Source organism: Acinonyx jubatus, chromosome E4 (genome assembly GCF_027475565.1).
Source record: "Acinonyx jubatus isolate Ajub_Pintada_27869175 chromosome E4, VMU_Ajub_asm_v1.0, whole genome shotgun sequence".
Classification (NCBI taxonomy): Eukaryota; Metazoa; Chordata; class Mammalia; order Carnivora; family Felidae; genus Acinonyx; species Acinonyx jubatus.
In genome coordinates, this window is record NC_069395.1 from 54,067,245 (window position 1) to 54,086,933 (window position 19,689).

The 19,689-nt window shown below is 41.9% G+C and overlaps 1 protein-coding gene across 1 annotated transcript in view; it reads right to left on the reverse strand.

Moving 5' to 3' along the window:
• Positions 1–19,689, reverse strand: part of DNM3 (dynamin 3) — a 575,248-nt gene that overhangs the window by 7,749 nt on the left and 547,810 nt on the right. The window contains exons 24-25 of the mRNA XM_027046371.2: positions 14,992–15,218; positions 14,094–14,333 (exon numbers count right to left, since the gene is read on the reverse strand). Coding sequence (XP_026902172.1) covers positions 14,094–14,333; positions 14,992–15,218 — 467 coding nt within the window. The remainder of the gene's footprint in view (positions 1–14,093; positions 14,334–14,991; positions 15,219–19,689) is intronic.

The following is a 19,689-nucleotide window of genomic DNA, read 5'->3' on the forward strand; positions in this document are numbered from 1 at the left end:
TCAATTTACATAGAATTACATTAGGATGATGGTAGAGTTACACATCCCAGTTTCTAGGAGTCACAGGATCTGATACCAACTTGCCTAACTTGTTTATCTTATTGATGAAACAGGTAAAAAACAAAACAAAAACAAAAACACCCTTTTTTAAATGAAGGGTTTTGTGTACTGAACCATAAGAAGTAAGGCTACATCTGGGGAATTTCTTAGAAAACAGAACAAAATAGAACTAAAACAAAAACTGCTTCTGAGTTTTCTAAACTCATAAAGAGCACCTCCCACAGTGGGCTCTGCTGGGCTTGTCTCGAAAGCAGCCCCAGGCAAACATGGCCCTGGTGGATCAGCTGAGTCGGGGGTGTCCATAGTCTCTCTCCCTTGGGAACTGTAATGCCTTGTCTCTCCACGGTCCTCCTGAATTACGTCATCCTTGCATTGTTTTTCACAGTTTAAGGCATGTATATATAGTTTATACATAGTTCATCATCTGAATGACATTAATAAACTTCCAATGAACCAAAATTATTCTTTATCCTGCTGACAGTCCTCCACAGCACCTGCAGAGGGCAGTGTCCCAACCAGTAGTTCAGTGGATGGGAATGAATGAATATGCCAAGGACAAATCAGGAGAGCACCTCTGGGTGAAATGGAACAGCAACTAACTAGGACCTTCCTCTTGCAAATGTCTGCTCTACCAGCTTATGAGACAGTATTTTAAACACAGTTGCGTTTGTGCTTTGCTTCTTATTTTGAGCATTTATTAACAAAACAGATTTTTGCATATCTATAAGCTATGAGGCTGTTTTAAAAAATGCTACAACGGTCAGGATATTGACCACATGGAAGATAGTAGTTTGTAATTTATTATAAAAAATAATATAGGCTGCTATCCAGCATATTTTTGGCCTTTTCAGCGTTAGTAACACAATGAGCCAATACTGTCCAAGAATAGTTTACAGTAGATGTTGGAAAGAACAGAGAACTTGGAGTCCACTTAAAGGGTTTAAGAATTCTCTAATATGATTCGTGCTACATATTAGAGCCAGTTTCTTTCCCCTGTGAAAATGAACCCATGATTTTATAACATATGTCATCGGGAAAGTATGAATCAGTTGATGGAATCTGAAGTAAGAACATAAGGGGAAAAATAGTCCACAACTGTTATTTGATGATATAAACATCTAATATCCTGTATAAATTAGTCCCTGAGATAAAGGGTAATTTTAATCTCCCTCCCCACATGGATTTCATTCATAGGGACAGTACAGATATACCCACTTCCGTGATTCCAGCAAAAAAGTAGCTTAAAGGATGATTTGCCCACATTAACTCTGCTCACTTTGTGATTTGTACAAAATAATTTTATAATAGCATTCAGGCAGGCAAGCGTTTGAATAGAACAGAACAAGAGAGAAAGTATTTGTGTTTAAATTCTTAAAAAATTTTTAAAAAAAATATTTATTTACTTTTGAGAGAGAGAGAGAGAGAGACAGACAGACAGAATGCGAGCGAGGGAGGGGCAGACAGAGAAGGAGACACAGAATCTGAAGCAGGCTCCAGGTTCTGGGCTGTTAGCACGGAGTCCGACGTGGGGCTCGAACCCACGAGATCATGACCTGAGACAAAGTCGGATGCTTAACCAACTGAGCCACCCAGGAGCCCCTAAATTGTTTCCTACAGTACACTAAATATTGGGTTAATTCCAAAATAAATTTCGATTAAGTGCTGCACATCAACTCATTTTGTATTCTTTCATTTCCCAGTAAGCCCTGTTTATGTGCTACGTGCTGTGTTAAGTCAGAGGTACGGAAACATAATCACTGCCTAGGAGTTTCTATTGGAGATGGGGCAACAGTGTAAGTGCTCTGACAGGGCTGTGCCTCAGGAGTTTCAGGGACACCTGGAGTCTTAGCCTGGGATTGGAAGGTTAGGGGGTTAGAAGGACTTCCAGAAAGCAAGGGAAGTTGAGGGGACTGGCAGCCCAAGAAATAGGAAATAGTATGTGTGAAGGAAAGAAAGCTAGAAAAAAAAAAGCACTGTCAGTTTGAGAAACAAAATGTTGTCTTGTTCTTTATCACAAGTGTCAAAATTCCTTGTTTTGCTCTGAGTCCTAATTCATAAAACAGAGAACTTAGAGGGTTTGGGGTTGTATTACAATATGATTCCTTAACAGCATTATTTTTGAGATTAAAAAAAACCCATAGTTTAGCCTCTGGACTGTTATCACTGACAACAGAAAAGCTGGTGGAGGGAAAGACTCAAAGATCTGCAAAGAAGCAGAAGGTGAGAGGGATACAGTGGTAAAAGAAAGGATGTGGTTTGAAAAGAGTTTTACACGCACATGGCTATTGAATGAAGTTAGGCAGTGTCCCTTCCGATGATTTTCTTCCATTTCTCTCCCTCTCTCCTCTTTTCTCCCTCCCTCCCTCCCTCCCTCCTCCTCTCTCTCTCTTTTGAGAAATCCCCAAAGAGATCTCCAAGAACTTACATGATGTAGAAACCTAGTCCCATTGATGTTGCTGGGGCACAACTATGTCTAACCCTCTTCATCTTCTTCTGTCCTCTTCTCCCTGCCCTCCCCCTCACTCCCACCCCAGGCACCAGGGGAAGGGGTTGGCCAACTCCGCCATTTGGGGGAAGGAGGAGAGGTTGGGAAGGAGGTGCTAAGAACCAGCTACTGGGAGAGGAGATATCTCAAGTCAGTGAGAAGAGGAAAAAGAAGCAGGGATGGGGAGGAAAAAGGCGCCCCTTTGAATCTCTACATAGAACTGGAATATTTGTTTCTGGTTTGGAAAGACAGAAAAGGCTTTTTGTCCCTCTCTGACAGAGGGCAAGAGCCTTGCAGCCATGAGTATCTGACTTGGGGCCTTACCTCAGGGCAAATATGTGACTAGAAATATTGATGGAAAAGTTAACTTTCTAATTCCTTTTATTTTAGTAACAAAAAAACAGAGATCAAGGAATTTGAAGACTTAGGGAAGATTTATGTTGCACCAATGTTTCACTTCTGCCTGACCGTGATACCTGGTGAATTAAAAGGCCAGTTTTAAAAGCACCACGTGATATTTTTTCTGGCCACTTACGCCTATAAGTCCAAGTGGCAGAAATGGAGACAAAGAGTTACCGGTTTACTAATTACAATCCCAGTGATGATTAAAAAAAAAAAAAAAAAAAAAAAAAAAATCCAGCAGGAGGAGCTCTAACATGCCTTAGAGCTCAAGTTTTAAACACAAAAAAGTTTCAAGCAAACAGGAAAACAGAGAGGCAGTGTGCCTCACAAGCTGCCATGTCAGTGAACAAATATGTGACTAAGTCCAATTAAATGCTTAGTGCATAGCCAGGTGATGATCCTGGTGGAGACAGAGTGGCCAACATTCCCCCTTCCACGAGTCTCCTCGTTCTGATACAGCTAGACTGGGATTGAGCCATGGCGTTAGCTCTCACAAAAGAGGGAGCAAAGGCCGATTTCTAGGCAAGTCTACAAGTAATTATTTTCCTCTTAAAGTGTCATACTGTTCCTAAACGAGTCTTTGATGCTGGCTCAAAACCTGCATTTAAAAACAGAATTTTTATCAGTGGCTGAAGGTACTACAAAAACTCCCAAATGTTCCATCTCCTTTACTCGACGGCTTGATGGGTGCTTTTATTTTTTTTTACTTTTATTTTTTTTTAAATGAGGGAAATGCTGTGTTTGTAAAAATTGGTGCTAAAAGGGCAAGGAATCATATGTCCCCTGGGCCATGTAAAGAGTCTGCAGAAAGAATTATAGCTTTCTAACACACGCACACACATCAACTGGAACACAAAGAATTTACTCAAGAAAACTGAAAAGTATATGAATTTAACAGTTATAGGATTTGAGGGGTAAGCCTTTCCATTCTGGACAGTGTTGTGGGAGTGGAGTGGACGAGTGGGCATAGAGGATGGTCAGAATTACTTAACCTGAAGGAAACTTTCAACCAATCCCTTTTAATCTATTGCCAATAAGAAGTCAAACTTTTTGTTTTACACCTTAATGGTATGCCCACATTTAAAATTTTTATACAAGCTTCTACAGAAACTTTAACTAGACCAATTCAGACCAAAAGTCACTAAATAAAGCTAGTCTAGACGGAAAAATCTATGAAAACCATATGTCTTTTAGGCATCTGTCTTACAAAAACTGCCATCATCCTGGAGGAATAGTTCACAAAATATGCTTTTAGGAAAACACTGCTGTAATGACCACGGAGCTGTGCTTAAGAAGACGGCTTGACTTGGAGAAAGTGAAGCCAACATGTTTACAAGTGAAAGGCTCTCATTTCTACATACATCTGTCTGTAAACATCACGGAAAGGACAGGCAAAGGAAGATATAATTTATATTTCCATTATCTTAGAAGGGATCAAAAGAGTTAGTTTGTTCCTCCACACTCCTACAGAACGTTAGGCCAAGGGATCTCAAAGCCACTCTGTTCTCACTCACAGAAAACTGTTTTGGATAATGTTGTACGTGGATGAGGCCAAAGAACCAGAACATTTTCTTCTGATTATTACCTCATCCTGCTGGCCTGCCAAACACTAGAAGCTAGAAGGCAGGTGTCCGACATAAGCAACTAAAGGAAGACCGTCCTGTTGGATGTAGGGCTCACCTGAGGGACAAGGGAACTCAGGATTGGGGTACAAAGCAAGAGTGCAATGAGAATGCAGCAAAGAGAAAGGTTCTAAGACCTCGCTTTTCTGATTTAATATTGCTTTCTCAACTGGAGACAGTGGTCAGTGCTACCTTCATTGTTCTGGCTTCGTATTTTTACCTCTCAAAATGCACACTTAATAAGCAGCATGAACTCCGTAGGAAAAAGTATAGAAAAGCAAGCTTTACTCATAAAAAGAACAACACTTTAACTGAAAGCTGAACAGTCTATGGAGATTATGAAAGTATTTACAAGTTGCAAGGACTCCTTGTGACGCTCACATTTTCTTCTTGCTCAACAGGGAAGGGGACTTTGGAACAGTACAGTAACAGTGGCTATTGGCACAAGTGCCCCATGTGTCGTTCAGTCACCTAGAGGACGGTGAATGAACAACATACATCAAATAGCTACATATGGAGAAAAGGTCCTGGGTTGGAAGAGGCAAGTATGGTAAAAAAAAAAAAAAAAAAAGGAAGGAAATTTATAAGATGCATTCAATTATACACCAAAGTTTTAAGCAAAAAGGAGAGGCACTATTTCAACATGTCTATTCAAAGATACTGTGCTTTAAAATGAGTTTTCAAGTATTAAGATGGTAATGGGATAATTTAGAGTGTCTGGAATATTAAAAAAAATCAAGTAATCATATCAACATGCCTTGTTACAGATTCCTACACTGAACAATAGGGCATTTAAGTAAGTTAATCAGTGTCTAATGATGAGTCACAGGGATTTTTGTGGTCCATTAGTTTCAGTCCTGAGTACTCTGACACTGCTATTGTCGAGCTAAAACTAGAAGTTTGCTTTCTTTCAAATAATATGTGTAGCATGGGTTTTATTTTGACCTTAGACTCAGATATGTGGAGGGAAATTACTGTGGTGGTTTCTCTAGTTAACACATTTACTAATGTTCCTTAATTTTCCACCCCAAGAGGCAATAATTAAGGTAGAATTTGCCTCACATGAAGTTTTATTATTTTAGTTATTAAAATATTTTCCAACACTACCAAGAAGCAAAAAAGAAATTCTAGTTGTTTTAAAAATAAGTAGACATTTTCCTCAGGTTTTATAGCTTTTCCTCCGTGAATGGTGGTCTAAAGGTGGAGCAGTGTACAGACTTTCTGGCAAAGTCCCTTGAGCATGATGCTAAGGGTAGATTTATTTGAGGGAAAAATTTCATTCACTCTTAAAATTGGCTTTGAGAACAATCCTAATATAACCTTAAAAAAATACACATGGTACAGAATATATCTTATATAAGCATCCATGCCCAAGTGAAATAATTTCATTTTAGACTTTCTGGGCTGCAAAATACCTTTGAAAGTCTTTCTCATCTACTCTCACAAGAGGTCTCATTCTAGATCAATGTCATATATACTGACCAAAATAAATTTAGATAATGCTGCCTCATGGAAATCTGAAACCAAATATAGGTAATATTTACGTGGTGGAGACAACTGCTATATTTGACCATAAAATAAAATCACTTCCCAGATCATATTCAAAACCACCTGAAGCCTTCTTCTCACACAGTCTCACTTCCTCTTGGTTCTCAGACCTGCCACAGAAGCCTGGGGACTCTTGTGTGGCGGTGCGGCTACTTTGTGGTTATCCAGGTCTCGTTAGTCTCCCTCTCCACTGGGTTGTCAGCCCTTCCGCAAAGGAAGCAGGGGAGGAATGGAGCTTATTTCTATTTATTTTTATTTAAAGTTTATTTGTTTACTTTGAGAGAGAGAGAGAGTGCACGGGGTGGGGGGGGGGGAAGGAGAGAGAGAGAAAGAGAGAGAGAGAGGGAGGGAATCCCAAGCAGGCTCCGCACTGTTAGTGCAGAGCTCAGTGCGGGGCTCCAACTCACGAACTGTGAGATCACGACCTCAGCTGAAATCAAGAGTCGGATGCTTAGCCAAATGAGCCACCCAGGTGCCCCGGGAATGGAGCTTATTTCTAAATTTTATATTAACTTGCACATTTACTGGATTCCCAGTATTTACACTGTTTCCTAATTTTTGGTGTGAAACTAATTCCAGTGGGGGAAAACACTGACTTGATGAAGGTTTGGAACTCTCCTTATGTCTGAGCAATTGAAGTAAGTCAAGAAGGCCCAGCCTTGACATTGACCATGAGTGATTGAGAATTTTGCCATTTGCCATTTTGATTAACCATTTTTTTTTTTCTGATCCTTGGATGGAATGTGTTCTCTCTACAGTTCATGTGAGCTGATCATTTTGGCGGGAACACTAGGAACACATTTCCTAGTGTTTATGGGAATCATTAAAAAAATAATTCCAGAAATTAGGGTATCCGCTATTTGTGGGTTTGCTTATCACGTGGCTCTGATGCCTAAAAAGCAGCCAGAAGGAAAAGAAAGTACCATACCATGATGAGGCTGCCTAAATACCTTGTGGCTTTAGACTTTGCCCTAGGTAGGAATTCTTCTATTTTTGATCAGAGTTGCCAAGTGATCTCAGCTTCATCCACGTACAGGTAATAGGGCATCAATACACATACAGATTCTCTCAAGCCAATGCCCTCCCAACACTGTCCCCCTCCCCCCACACTTAAAAATACCGGCCAGACCAAAAGTGGAATATTCTTTTGGCAACAGCATTTAGTAAGCCAGATGGATTTCATTTGGCAACTAAAGGGTGTAAATACGTGTTTAGCTTCAGAGGTTCCCCCAGACAATGGTTACAGTATGTTGGCTCTGGTGAGCTAAAGGATTTCAGTGTTGGGCATTTAAAAATTCTGTGTTTAAGCAGCAATAAAGTTATGTCAGGCAGACAAAAGCCATCAAACCCTCAGCTAAGTCCTCAACTCCCTTTCTCATACTGCTGGAGGTAAGCATTTAAGGCACATTCTGAGTGAAAGATGCAGTGTTTACAATTTCATGTTTAATTTCCTGGCTGTTTATCAGCTAAAGCAACTCTTGTAAGCTAAATTTCGCTTCTAGTCTTTCACAGTAGCTGATAAGTCAGAGGGGAGGAAGAAGCACCCGGCAGCTCAGAGCCATGAATTGTGGCTCTCTCACCTCTAAATTTCATCCGAGCAGCACACTCCGAGAATGAGCTGTTCGTGCTATGGATCTCTGAAGTCACTGAAAAACATGCCATCTAACCAGAACTGTCTGCATGTGAAGGATTTCCCTGGAAAATCACTCTTCTCTCACAGCGACGGAGACAAAAGAGGGCACGATGAAAGAGCAGTACTAGCTGGTGTGCGCCTGGCTGCTTACACCGGGTGCAGTTCACTTTTCTTTCTCTTTTCTCTTCTGCTCTGTTCTCTTCTTTTTTGAGCTGACATCAACTTGTATAGAGGAACATTCAGCAGATTCCAACCGGTGACAGTTTGCTGCCGACTGGCCACAGGAAGAATAATCACCATTTACTGTGCAGTTTTCACTGGTCACTGGCTCTTGTGCCAGACTCCCGTCTTGGCTGTCTTCCTCTATCAATCAGGTGAAGCCCAGGGCAGGGCTGGGTATCTTGAAACTCAGAAGGGCTTTCCCTGCAATGGCTGAAGCTTAGCAATTTAGAACCCCAGAGAGAACAATGACAGAGCTATTTGCTATTATTTGTCATAGGATGTGGAAACAGTTGTATTCCGTTAACTTAATGCCAGTTACCACTGGGCTAACGGCGGCATATTGTTATATTTACCACTGCCTGCAGCCTGTCTGCATTTATGTTGCTTGTACTTAGTTTGATGTAGATCCTTCCTTCTTTTCTTTTTTCTTCTATCCTCCTGCCACATCAGATGTTTGGAAAAGTAAGATAGGGGACACATCCAAAACAGAAAGGCAATCTGAAGTCCGCCTCGACACCTCTGCAAAACTCCCAGATTCTGACCTTCAGAACCCTTGCAGTTCTGTGCCCGGGCCTCACCTACACACGCTGCCCGTCATTCGCACTGTGGCAGGATGGAGATGTTTGTGTAAAGGAGACTCAAGTTTGCTAGACCCAAGAAGGAAACCACCAGACTAATTTTACCTTCACTTAAACCAGATTGAAACCAAGACTGAAGAATGAAAAACTTTGCCATTAACCATCGATTCACCTCAGTGCAATATTATGTTACGACCAGAATCGTTGTGGAATTTGAATGATTTTGATGGGATAGTTAATTGAGGGGCTTAAATTAAATTGAATATTTTATTTAGTGAACAGTTTATGGCCGCATTTCTGTTTTCATTAAAATATATGAAGCATCATGACAACTCATGTTAAACCTGCAACAAGTTATTAATTACATTTGGGATTTCAGTAACAAATTTTGTGACACAGCAGCCTCATGAAATGCATTAAGTATTAAGAATCAGAAAGAATACCTCAAAGTTGTTTCTATTCTTGGCATTTATACTTAAAATTTTTTTTTGCTTAACTTTTAAATCCAGTCGCTAAAAATAAAAACTGTTCCCTGAAAAATCAGACTACCTAGTCATAAATTTATTTATTTGTTCTTTAAAGGGGAAGGACAGTAAGGGAAAAAAAGAAACCTCATGGCTGAAATCAGAAATCACAAGGCGAATTCATCATTTGTCCAAATGATACTCAGCTGCTAAGAGAAGTCATACTTTTAGAGGGCTCTTGAAGAGGGAGCAAATCAGGATGTTTCCAGGACATGATTGCGGGAGAGTCGGACACAGGCTAGTCCCCAAAGTCGCTTAATTGTCCATGTACCCTAAGCCCATGACTTCAATTCTCAGCAGCTTCATCCTTCATGGCACCAAACCTTCATGTTAGGGATGCAAAGACACACTTATAAGAATCGTGGGTTTGTCCTTACTCAAAATTTGGGGGACTGGCTGAAAAACAAAACAAAACAAAACAAGGAGACCTTATCCCTAAGTGAAAGGGGTTCCGTGTCAACTGTCAATTAAATCAACATATAAAATATGTAAAAGAGATATAGCACAGCAGGGTATCAACGTCAAATGTCTGAAACAAGATTAAATTGTAAAGAGAACCAAATGGCTTTTACTTCCTTAAAGAAAAGACCACGAGTGCAACAATTATCTCCTTGTGTAGAGGGATTTATGTATCTTTTGCCATGGTTGGTTTAGCAGTAAATTATGGAGAATGGGGGACCGGAAGGTGCCATGGCACAAGGGTGCCATGTCAAGTCGGGGGAAATGAATAAGTCACGGAATGGGTCCGAGTGGGAAACCCTGTGGCAGTGCTGATGCCCCTCCGGGGCTGCGCACGCAGAGCAGGGTGCCAGCTTCGCGATGGCACTCATCAGAGAGTCCTCTGATGGAGCGTTTCTTGGTTTCCATCTTGCGTTTCTGTCCTGTGGAGGAGTTGGGGTAAAAGCCAAATCCTTTCCTATGATTCAGTTTTGCCATTTTTAAAAGACACCATCAGACTTGGTGACAAGGGTAGTTAAAAGAACATACTTCAGTTTTTCAATATATATTTTTTTAAAGAGAGGATTGAGTGACGAGGCAAATGAAGTTTGCTTTTCCTTGGATAGAGACCCTTCCTCCCACCCTTATCCCCTTTTGACTGTTGCAAAATAGCTTAGTCCAAGGAGAGGGGAGAAGACAAATGAGTAAAATAATGCCAGAATCAGCTGTTGCCAGGAAAAACATGCTCTGCTTCAGTTAATTTGTTCTGTTAATGTCAAAGGCTGTGATTCCCAATTAACTAATTTTAAGAAGCTGTGACTGAAAATAGCTACATCAGCCCCAACGTTAGTATTTGATGAAGATTGGGATCTTCAAGTAAGAGAATAGGGCCCCTAAAGAGGTGGTGATGTCTGCTTAAGATCATCTTGCTAAACAAGAACACAACTGGCTGGGATTTTCAAACTGGGCTTTAGCCCCTTCAGAGGAGTTGAGTGGGGCGAGAGGGGAGGGGCACGTCAGATATTCTGGCGGTAGAAAATGTTCCACAAATCAGATTTGTGTACACTGAACTTACTAATGACAGAAGCATCCCTACTGGTGAGTCTCTTTGGGACAGAGATGCCCCCCAGCTCAGGTGGAAGTAATTAAAACAGGCATGTAGCTCGCAGTATTTCCAGCTTCCTCACCGAAAGCCTCCATGCACATAAACCAGAACAGCTTGAGCAGCTGAGAAAAGTGGGGCCAAAAATGACTCCACCCGCCTCTCTCCTTCCTCTTCCTTTACATTGGAATGGAAATATATAATAATTAAAAAAACAAAAGCAGAACGCTCATGGTTTCTGTCCAACTGCAAGTGCTTTCATTACCTTTGAATAGGGTTAAAAGTATATATGCTCTTAAAAGTCAAAATCATAACTTGCTAATGAAGTTGCAAATTATCCAGAAGAAAGCTACGTGCAGGCACATGCCGAATGGCGGAATATTTTGCCTCTAAAAGTTCAGTTACTGCCTCTGTAATATTAATGCCCAACAGGGAGCCGGCGGGACATGGTTTGTACTGTCTTGTCACGTTATGAGTTTCTGGTTTCAGATAAAGGACGAGAAAGGGCCTTAAGAAAGTAAAGAGCTAGGGAAAAAAAAAATCAAACTTCCTTCTCGGAAAGCTAAGGGTTGTTTTCCTGGAGATGATGGATAATGGCATTTTATTTTATTTTTTTTTTAAGTTCTTAATAGAGAAAATGGAGGCAACTCATAGAGGGAAATCAGAATATATAAATAAACAGAACAAGGTGAAGTTTCAACAAGAGCTTCCTCAACTTTTTTCTTTCTTTTTCCATCTTTGTCGTCTCTTTTTCTCTTTCTTTCCTTTTTTTTTTTTTTTTTTTGAAATCTTAAACCCCATTTCTGGCTTGCATTTGGTAGGATTCCTGCTCTGGCTTTTATTAAAAACAGACTTTATGTGGTCAGAATTCTTCATCTAAAGCTAAACTTTAATAGGCATAAGGATCCTGACAGAGTCTTTCTTGCTCCCTCTCAGGTGACCCCCCCCACCCCCCCAGAGGGGTTTCCCTCCCGTTGTGCTGAACTGGCGCTGAAACTTGAAGGCTCAGCACAAAAACCAACTTTCCTCTTTTACTCTGAACTCTCATTTCTGTTTTACATTTGAGATTCTTTTCAAGGCCAGGGCAAGTTAGATCTGGCTCCAAGCTGAGAATATTCTAGAAATTTTGAATAACATAACTGCTGTCCTATAAATTCCCCAACACAGATGCATTAAAGCTGGTGATTCCCCTTCTCTAGCGCAAGCTACCAATTCCTGCCTGCTACCTTGTGTGCAGGAGCTTGGGAATACCAAAGGCGACTCCATCCCACTTAACAAACCGATTCAGCATTCAACAGAATCTCTGAAGGGTATTGGCAAGCCAGCTTATCTGAAACAAAGAGGTAAAAAAGCCAAGCAAGCAAACAAAGACATGCATGTTCGTTCCTGAGGAAAGGCACCGCCAGGTTGCTCTGGTTCCTTCTTATAGCAAAACAGACAAAATAGCCGACTCTTTATGGGACTCCTGTCTTCCCACTCTCAACGCCCTTGCCCAGTGGCCTCCATACCTTCCTGGCACAATGGCAGACACTTTCCCAGTCCATCTGAAGTTTCCTAAAACAGTAATTTAATCTGACTTGCAGTGAGACTCAACAATGATCTTTTTATTTTTTACATGGAAGGGAAAAATCTCTGAAATACCGTAGTGCAGTGGTTCTCGAGGAGAGGGGGATTTTACACCCCACTCCCCACCTCCCCAAACACGCTGGCAATGTTGCCATTTTTATAGTTGCAACTGGGGGGGAGGGGAGGAGTACGACTGACATCCACTGGGTAGAGGCTCCGATACTGCAAAACATACTGAAGTGCGTGGGACAGCCCCCCACAAGGAAAATGCCAGCAGTGCCGAGGTTGAGAAACCCTGGTATTGTGGTCAGGAGACTGGGCTCTGGAGTCAGACTGCTTGGGATTAAAGCCCAGCTCCATTCGGGTCTGGTTGAGCAGCCTTGGGCAAGTTGTTTAGAACTCTGTGCCTCATCTGTAAAGCGGATAATAACCTATCCTTTTGGGTTGCTGTGCGCAGTAAACAAAAATGTACCTGCAAAGCACTTAGGACAGTGCCTAGCATACAGTGAGAGCATAATAAATATTAGCTATCACTTTTACTATTATTACTAGAAATTTAGCTGTGTCACAAATGAGTTCTAAACTGAACCTATTTTTAAGAAAAAAAATAGGTTTGAGAGTACATATATCCTTTCCGATTGGGACCAAAGTGATGATAACCCTAACAACCACAGTGCCTTGCAGTTTATCAGGCTCTTTCAAACAACTCATTTCATATGACGTGGGCAACGACCTTGGTGAAATCGTTCCTCTTTTATAGATGGGGAACCCCTAGCTCAGAGTTTAATGAGTTGTGCGAGGTCTGTGACAAACAAGGTTTTCTGATTTCACATCCTCTGCCATTCCTGCTACACCACCCTTTGTTCACATGTTTAAGGTGCCCCTTCTCTTCATTTCACCCAAAAGTATGAAGATCAGAATGAATGTAAGGCCCGCAATCAGAGGGTGAGGCTTCGTGGGTCGGAGGAAGTCACTTCTGTTTTATGGTACATGCATAGTAAGGTTTTCCTTCATTAAGCATACAAATATTTTAATCCTCTGAATTGAATTAAAAAAAAATTAAATTTCTGTATGGGCTAATGTTCTTTCCTTTGAAAATTTCTGATGTTGAGGAAAAAACCTCCTAATTCCTTCTATTTTTAAAATCTCTAATTGTACACATTGTACATATTTGACTGTAAACGCACAAAAGTGAGAATATAGCTTCAACTGTATACGTTTCAAGTTTCGTTTACTTATTCAGTATTTTGTTTCACAAGCTTGAAAAATCTGCTTACACATGCCAAGGTGTATTATTCAAATATACAAAGTTCCATCTCATGTATGGTTAGTGACTGCACACAGCAATCATCATGTGCGTGTTAAAATTTCTATGCGTAGTTTAAAAAAAAAAGTTGCAAACTAATCAGCCCAGTTTTTACTCAGGCTACATTAAAGTTAATAATATTGGGCTTAAGAGTTATAGGTCAGAGGGCAGATGGATAATATTCCTTGAAGTTAGTGGTTTTCTAGAACTCCTTTGGTAATAGAGAAGGCAAGGCCTTAGCTCCTGATACTCTCGGGACCTATGGCGCACACAGCTTGCAATAACCCCCCCACAGCTCTTTCTTGCCTTTCAAAGTGCTCTCTCAGATTCTACGAACAGCTGCCCAAATGTCATTCATTTGGACCCAGTTTTCTGTAGTCTCATTAAGTGTGTGCCAGTTGGTAAAGGAGAGGTTTGGACCACATATTGGTTTTTAAATGGTGTCACAGGCTCCACCCTTTGCCCACGATACCCTTCCTGGGTGAAAATCGCAAATGTGCAGGATAATATCTTTGCAATTTTCTTTTCCAAATAAACTCTGTCTGTCATGCTATGAGAAGAGAACCGAAGAGCACACACCGGCTCGTGCTGCGCGCAGAGCACTCACCTGGGGACACTGGGCGGGGCCCTGGTGGGCCGGGAGGGCACTTGCGGGGGCGCTCCGGACCAGTCGCTGCTGCTGCTGGGGAAGGGGGGCAGCGGGCCGGGCCGGAAGGGCACGGGGGGCGCCCCCGAGTGGGGTCCGGGAGAGGGAATGGCCGGCGCGGGCCCTCTGCCGGATGCGGGCCGCGTGAGGGGACCGCTCAGGGTCAGCCGCCTCTGGGTGGTGGGGCTCGGAGGGGGTGACCTGGGGAGAGACAGAGCAGTTTCTGTCTGAATTCATCTTTAAGAGAGTATTTTATAGCTTCCTGGTTGCTTTGTAAAAATTACACTTTGCTTGCTGGCTTGGTGGGAGGACTATGCCGCTCTTGAGCTTAGGGTCCTGGGTCGGATCCCCATGCTGGGTGTCGAGATTACTTTTAAACTTAAAAAAAGAAAAGGTATACAAGGAGTCAATGGTGGAGAGGAGGTTCCCTCCTCCCAACCGTGAACTCTGTGGAGACAACCAGTAGCTGTTTCTTGTGTATCCTTTTCAAATACCTTCTATAATACAACACAATAAAATACAGTGCCATATAATGCAATGTTCTCTCTCTCTCTAAATTCCTTTTTTGTACATATTAGAACACAACATTCTACAACTTACTTTTTTTTTTTTAAAGCTTCACGTTAATTTGACTATCTTTTCATTTCAGTATAGAACTTATTCTTTTTAATGACCACATAACATTCCACTGTAGGGATGTTTTGTGCTTGTTTTTGAAGGGGGTTGAGAAAATCTGACCTCCTCTTTCACTCCTGGACTTACATTATCCTTTTTCTTCAGGTTCATATTGGAAGCAAACTCAGAAAATGGTACCGGATGAGCTTGGCAGGCCTCCGGTGACATGGGGCCATTTTCCTACCTGCGGGAGTGCTGTATCCAGGAGTCATCCACAGGAGGCGGTGCAGGGGTGAAAGTGGTGGCGGTGTTGATGTCACCAATGATCACGAGGGCCTCTTTAAGGGCTTGGTACATTCGAAGCATCTCATCCCGGCGCTGCGCCTGTTCAGCAGATTCCTCCATCAGAGTGTTCTGGTCCTCCGAAGAATATAACTGTGCTAGGAGCTCCGAATTGATGAAATCTTTAACCTGTCAGGTCACCACAGAAAAATAAAAATGGGAACACACGTGCGGCCAGATGGCATAAACTGGCTCAGAGGCTGTGGACAAAGTCTACAACAGCCCACTCTGGGAAAAGGTGCATGATGTGTGAGGTACGCAAGAGGTACAGTATGTATGCATCTATTTACTCCTAGTTTCCTCCTGCCCTCCCAGTTCTCAGCACCAGTGCAGGAACAGTTTTTCCCTCTGTCTCATGGCTGTGGACTAAAGGAAAACCTACATTAGTTGAAAAGAGGGCTAAACCCTGCCATCGCCAGAGCAGGGCCTGTTGGCTACATAAGCATTTCCACTATGTTGTCTGAGGCTGCTTGGCTTAGAGACGAGGCAGGTACCAGGAGGGAAGAAGCAGTGTTTTCAACAGAAAACACTGATGTAAGAAACCTATATAATAACACAAGCCATCCACTCCTTGGTATTCCTAGCTTTTACCAAAATCACTGAAACACTAGCAAGATCCCAGGATGCAATGTCATCTCAAAAGTGGAATTAGTGCCAATAAGTGAATTTTTATTAAACACAGAACCTTATATAATTATGCAAGTTGATTTACCAAAAAAAAGTGAGAGTCTCTGCTTTCTAGAAGTTTCCAATAGAAGCTACTTAACAGTAATGAGAACTGGCATGAGTTTCCATAGTTAGCAGATACATGAAAAAAGACTTAAGTACCAACAATACGTATGAGTCTTAGGGGAGTGGCATTTTGTAGCAGAACGAGAATGGAGAGGATGCATATACTGCACAACACTGAGGGAGAGCACTGGCCACCATATTTCTTCAAGTCTAAGATACCAGTAATTTGAAGACACCATAATTTTCTGGGCCACAAAGAGAACACACCATCAAGTAAACTATGACAGAATGCCAAGATGCCATTGAGTGTGACATGCATCTTCGGTGTCAGAAATATTAAATGTGGAGTAAGTGAATGTGAGGACCAGTGGAATATGGTGTGTCCCAAGTGCCTTCAGAAGTCTTCTGATTTAATTCTCACCACACACTTAGGAAATGTATTATGATCCCAATTTTTTTAATGTTTATTTATTTTTGAGACAGAGAGAGACAGAGAGAGAGCGAGCACATGAGCAGGGAGGGCAGAGAGAGGGAGAGAGAGAATCCCAAGCAGGCTCCACGCCTGTCAGCACAGAGCCCGATATGGGGATCGACCTCACCAACTGTGAGATCATGACACGAGCTGAAATCAAGAGCTGGACGCTCAACTGACTGAGCCACCCAGGGGCCCCTATGATCCCAATTTTACAGATAAAGCAATTGAAGTTTAGAGTTTAACTACGTTGCCCAAAGTCATATAACATTAGGTTGAATCCCAAATCTTCTGACTCAGGGTCTGGTGCTCTTTCCATTACCCTCTTCCCTACTTTGAGTGCTTAGAAAAGACAATTTGTGGGGTGCCTGGGTGGCACAGTCAGTTGGGCTTCTGACTTCGGCTCAGGTTGTGATTTCACAGTTCATGAGTTTGGGCCCCGCGTCGGGCTCTGTGCTGACAGCTCAGAGCCTGGAGCCTGCTTCGGATTCTGTGTCCCCCTCTCTCTGTGTCCCGCCCCCACTCACACTCTGTCTCTCTCTCTCTCAAAAATAAAGATTAAAAAAATAAAAAAAAAAAGAAAAGACAATTTATGTTTAAGCATCATTATTTTAGAGCGGCAAGGAAGTATGCTAATTGACTTAAGCCTAGAAAAATAAACCAACCGGATTTTTCAGTTTCTCTGTTAAATGAAACTAACACTTATCTAGAGTCACTGGGTCTTTCTAAGAAAGAGCAAAGGCCAGTATATTTAATTGTTACAAATTCAGGCAGACAACGGAATAGCTGTCAGATGCTCAAAACTCCTGGGTGGTGGTTAAATACATAACCAAGAGATAAGAGTCTAAAACACATAGCTTTATTATTTTTTAAAGGTATCAAACTATGTAAATAGTTTAGAAAATTCAGGTAAATCACAGCTTCACTGTGGTGAAATAAAAAGTGTTCTTTGCACATATTTTGTAAACCAAGAGTAACTCAAATATGGAAGTAATCTAGTAGACAGGATGTATTTGGACAACTGTCTAGTAGGGTAGGTTTATGTGTGATAGTTGTGGAAGGTAAATGTGGCCAGGTCACCTAGGGCCAGATGTGAAAGCCTTGAATGCCAAGGAAAACTATTTGAACCTTATCCACTTGGTAATGGGAAGCCACGGAAGACTTGTAAGCAAGTAAGTGAAATGATAAAAGAGAGATTAGGGAAATTAGTCTGTGATTGGAAAAGAATTTGTAAGGGTGGTAACAGCGATAAAGAAATCTGTTATAAGACTAATAGATCATTTATGAGATGGTGAGGGTTTAATCTAGCAAGATTGCAGTGGAATAGAAAAGATGGGCACAGCTAAATTACATTATAAAGGAAAAGCCAACTCGACTTGGTGCTGTTTTGATGTGACAGGGCAAGAACGAAAGGAACAAGGACACCTCAACCACTGAGGTTTGGGTGAGTCGAAGAGCAGAAAATCAAAAGTCAGGAAGGAAAGTTAGACTTCGAGGAAAGACAGTAAAGTTAGCTTCGGGAATATTTCATTCCCCCTTTTTTGGAGAATTATTCACTTTTCAGCACACTTGCAGGAGTCCCAAGGAGTACCCAAGGAGTCAGGGACATTCACACAAATCTTCCACGGCTGGGTGTGTGTGTGCACTCAGATACATGGCGCAGCTCAGAACTCAAAACCAGACAATTTTCCTGGCATTGAACAGCAGTCGGGTTCAGCTAGTCTGAAGCTTTACCTCTAACTGGAGCATCACTTAGAATCTATTAAACGTAATTTAAAAGAAGGTCCTTCCAAGAATAGATTTAAAGCAGGTCTGAAGTAAGAAGCGGCTGTCAAACAAACCACGAAATAAAATAATAAGGGCTTGTTTCAGCATTCTGATAAAAGATCTGCCTTGAATCAACTCTTCCACATCAAATGTTACACACCAAAACTTGCCTACTATCCCAAAGATTTGGCAAAAGCTCTGAATTCATAGGAGTATGATTAGCATGGGAGAAAGCGGTGGTGCAGCACAGTGGTCAAGAGCTCAGGCTTTGGGAGCAAACAGCTCTGAATCCGAGTCCCAGCTCCTACGCTTCCCGTTCTTGGGCAAATAGCAACCTCTGTCAGTCTCAGGTTCCTGATCTGCAGAATGAGGGCAGCTGTTGTAGCTGCGTCAAGGGCTGTCCTGAGGATCATAAACTGCCTCGCACAATGCCTCGCATTTTGTTAGTGCTCAGCACACCAAAGCTATTCTTGCTAAAGCACAGAGGCCAGACTGGCGTTAGGTAAGCAGACGCGCAAGAACAAAAGAGCAAGCTATCGCAATAGTGCAGGCATCAAGTGACATACGGAGTTCAATACAGAGCGTATGCAGGTTAACATTTTATTTTGCACTGAAACAAAACTTTAGCCTCTGCTCATGTGCTAGCTTAGTGCGGTGATGCTACAACTGGAACAAAGGTAGGGGGGTACTTCAGGGAATTTCCAGACACTTCAGGGACTTTCTGAGCAGTCCGTGTGTCCCTGGTACAAATATGTAAATCAAGGATTCTTTCTGCACGACAATTGAGGTCAAGTAGATCCCTTTGAGATGATGGCATTTGGAATGTACCTCACAGAAGGTGACATAGACGAATTATACTTGGATGTAAGACTTGAAATAATATTTATGTTTTTAATTAATTATAGCACCTTATAACCTATACATCTTGGCACAGTCCACAAAAAAATCCTCATACACAAAACCTCACTGCAGTTCAGACTCCACATGCTAGGTAAACAGGCATGACTGTGCCATGTCGTTCTGCTCAGAGTAGAGGAATGTTAGGTCATTAAAAACCTTCCACATGTTTCCCCCTCTTTCTTACTTTAACCCCTCTCTATCAACCTGTGATAGGTTTGCATCTTAGACCTTTTTTTGTCTTCATAACTAAGACCATTTTAAGACCTTCACAAATGGAAGGGACATTCCCAGAATTGTCACATAATTCTGTTACTAAGAAGACCGTTTCCTTAAGGTCTCTCCGTCTCTAGACGGGAGGGCTGCAGTCTGTGACTGCTCGCGGTCACACGGGTAAGTATGTAAAAAACGTAACTGAGAAGTGTAAACGTGCTTACTTTGGGAAAAGGGCTTGGTGACAAGCTTGTGATTTTTTGAGCTCTCACAGTTCTTTCATGTCTGCTTTAGCTTCCTTTCCATTTCTCAGGGATTTAGTTCTGCTAGAGACCAATGACGTTTCCCTTCTTTAAAAAGCAACATCCTTTGACTCACAAACATAACGTCAAGCAGAAGTTAGATACCAACAAGCACGCACTATATATGATTCCATAGTTCGAGAACAGGCAGCACCCTATGCTGTAAAAAATCAGGAGAGTTACCCTTGGGGGGGGATGTAATGGAGGTGGGGGGGAG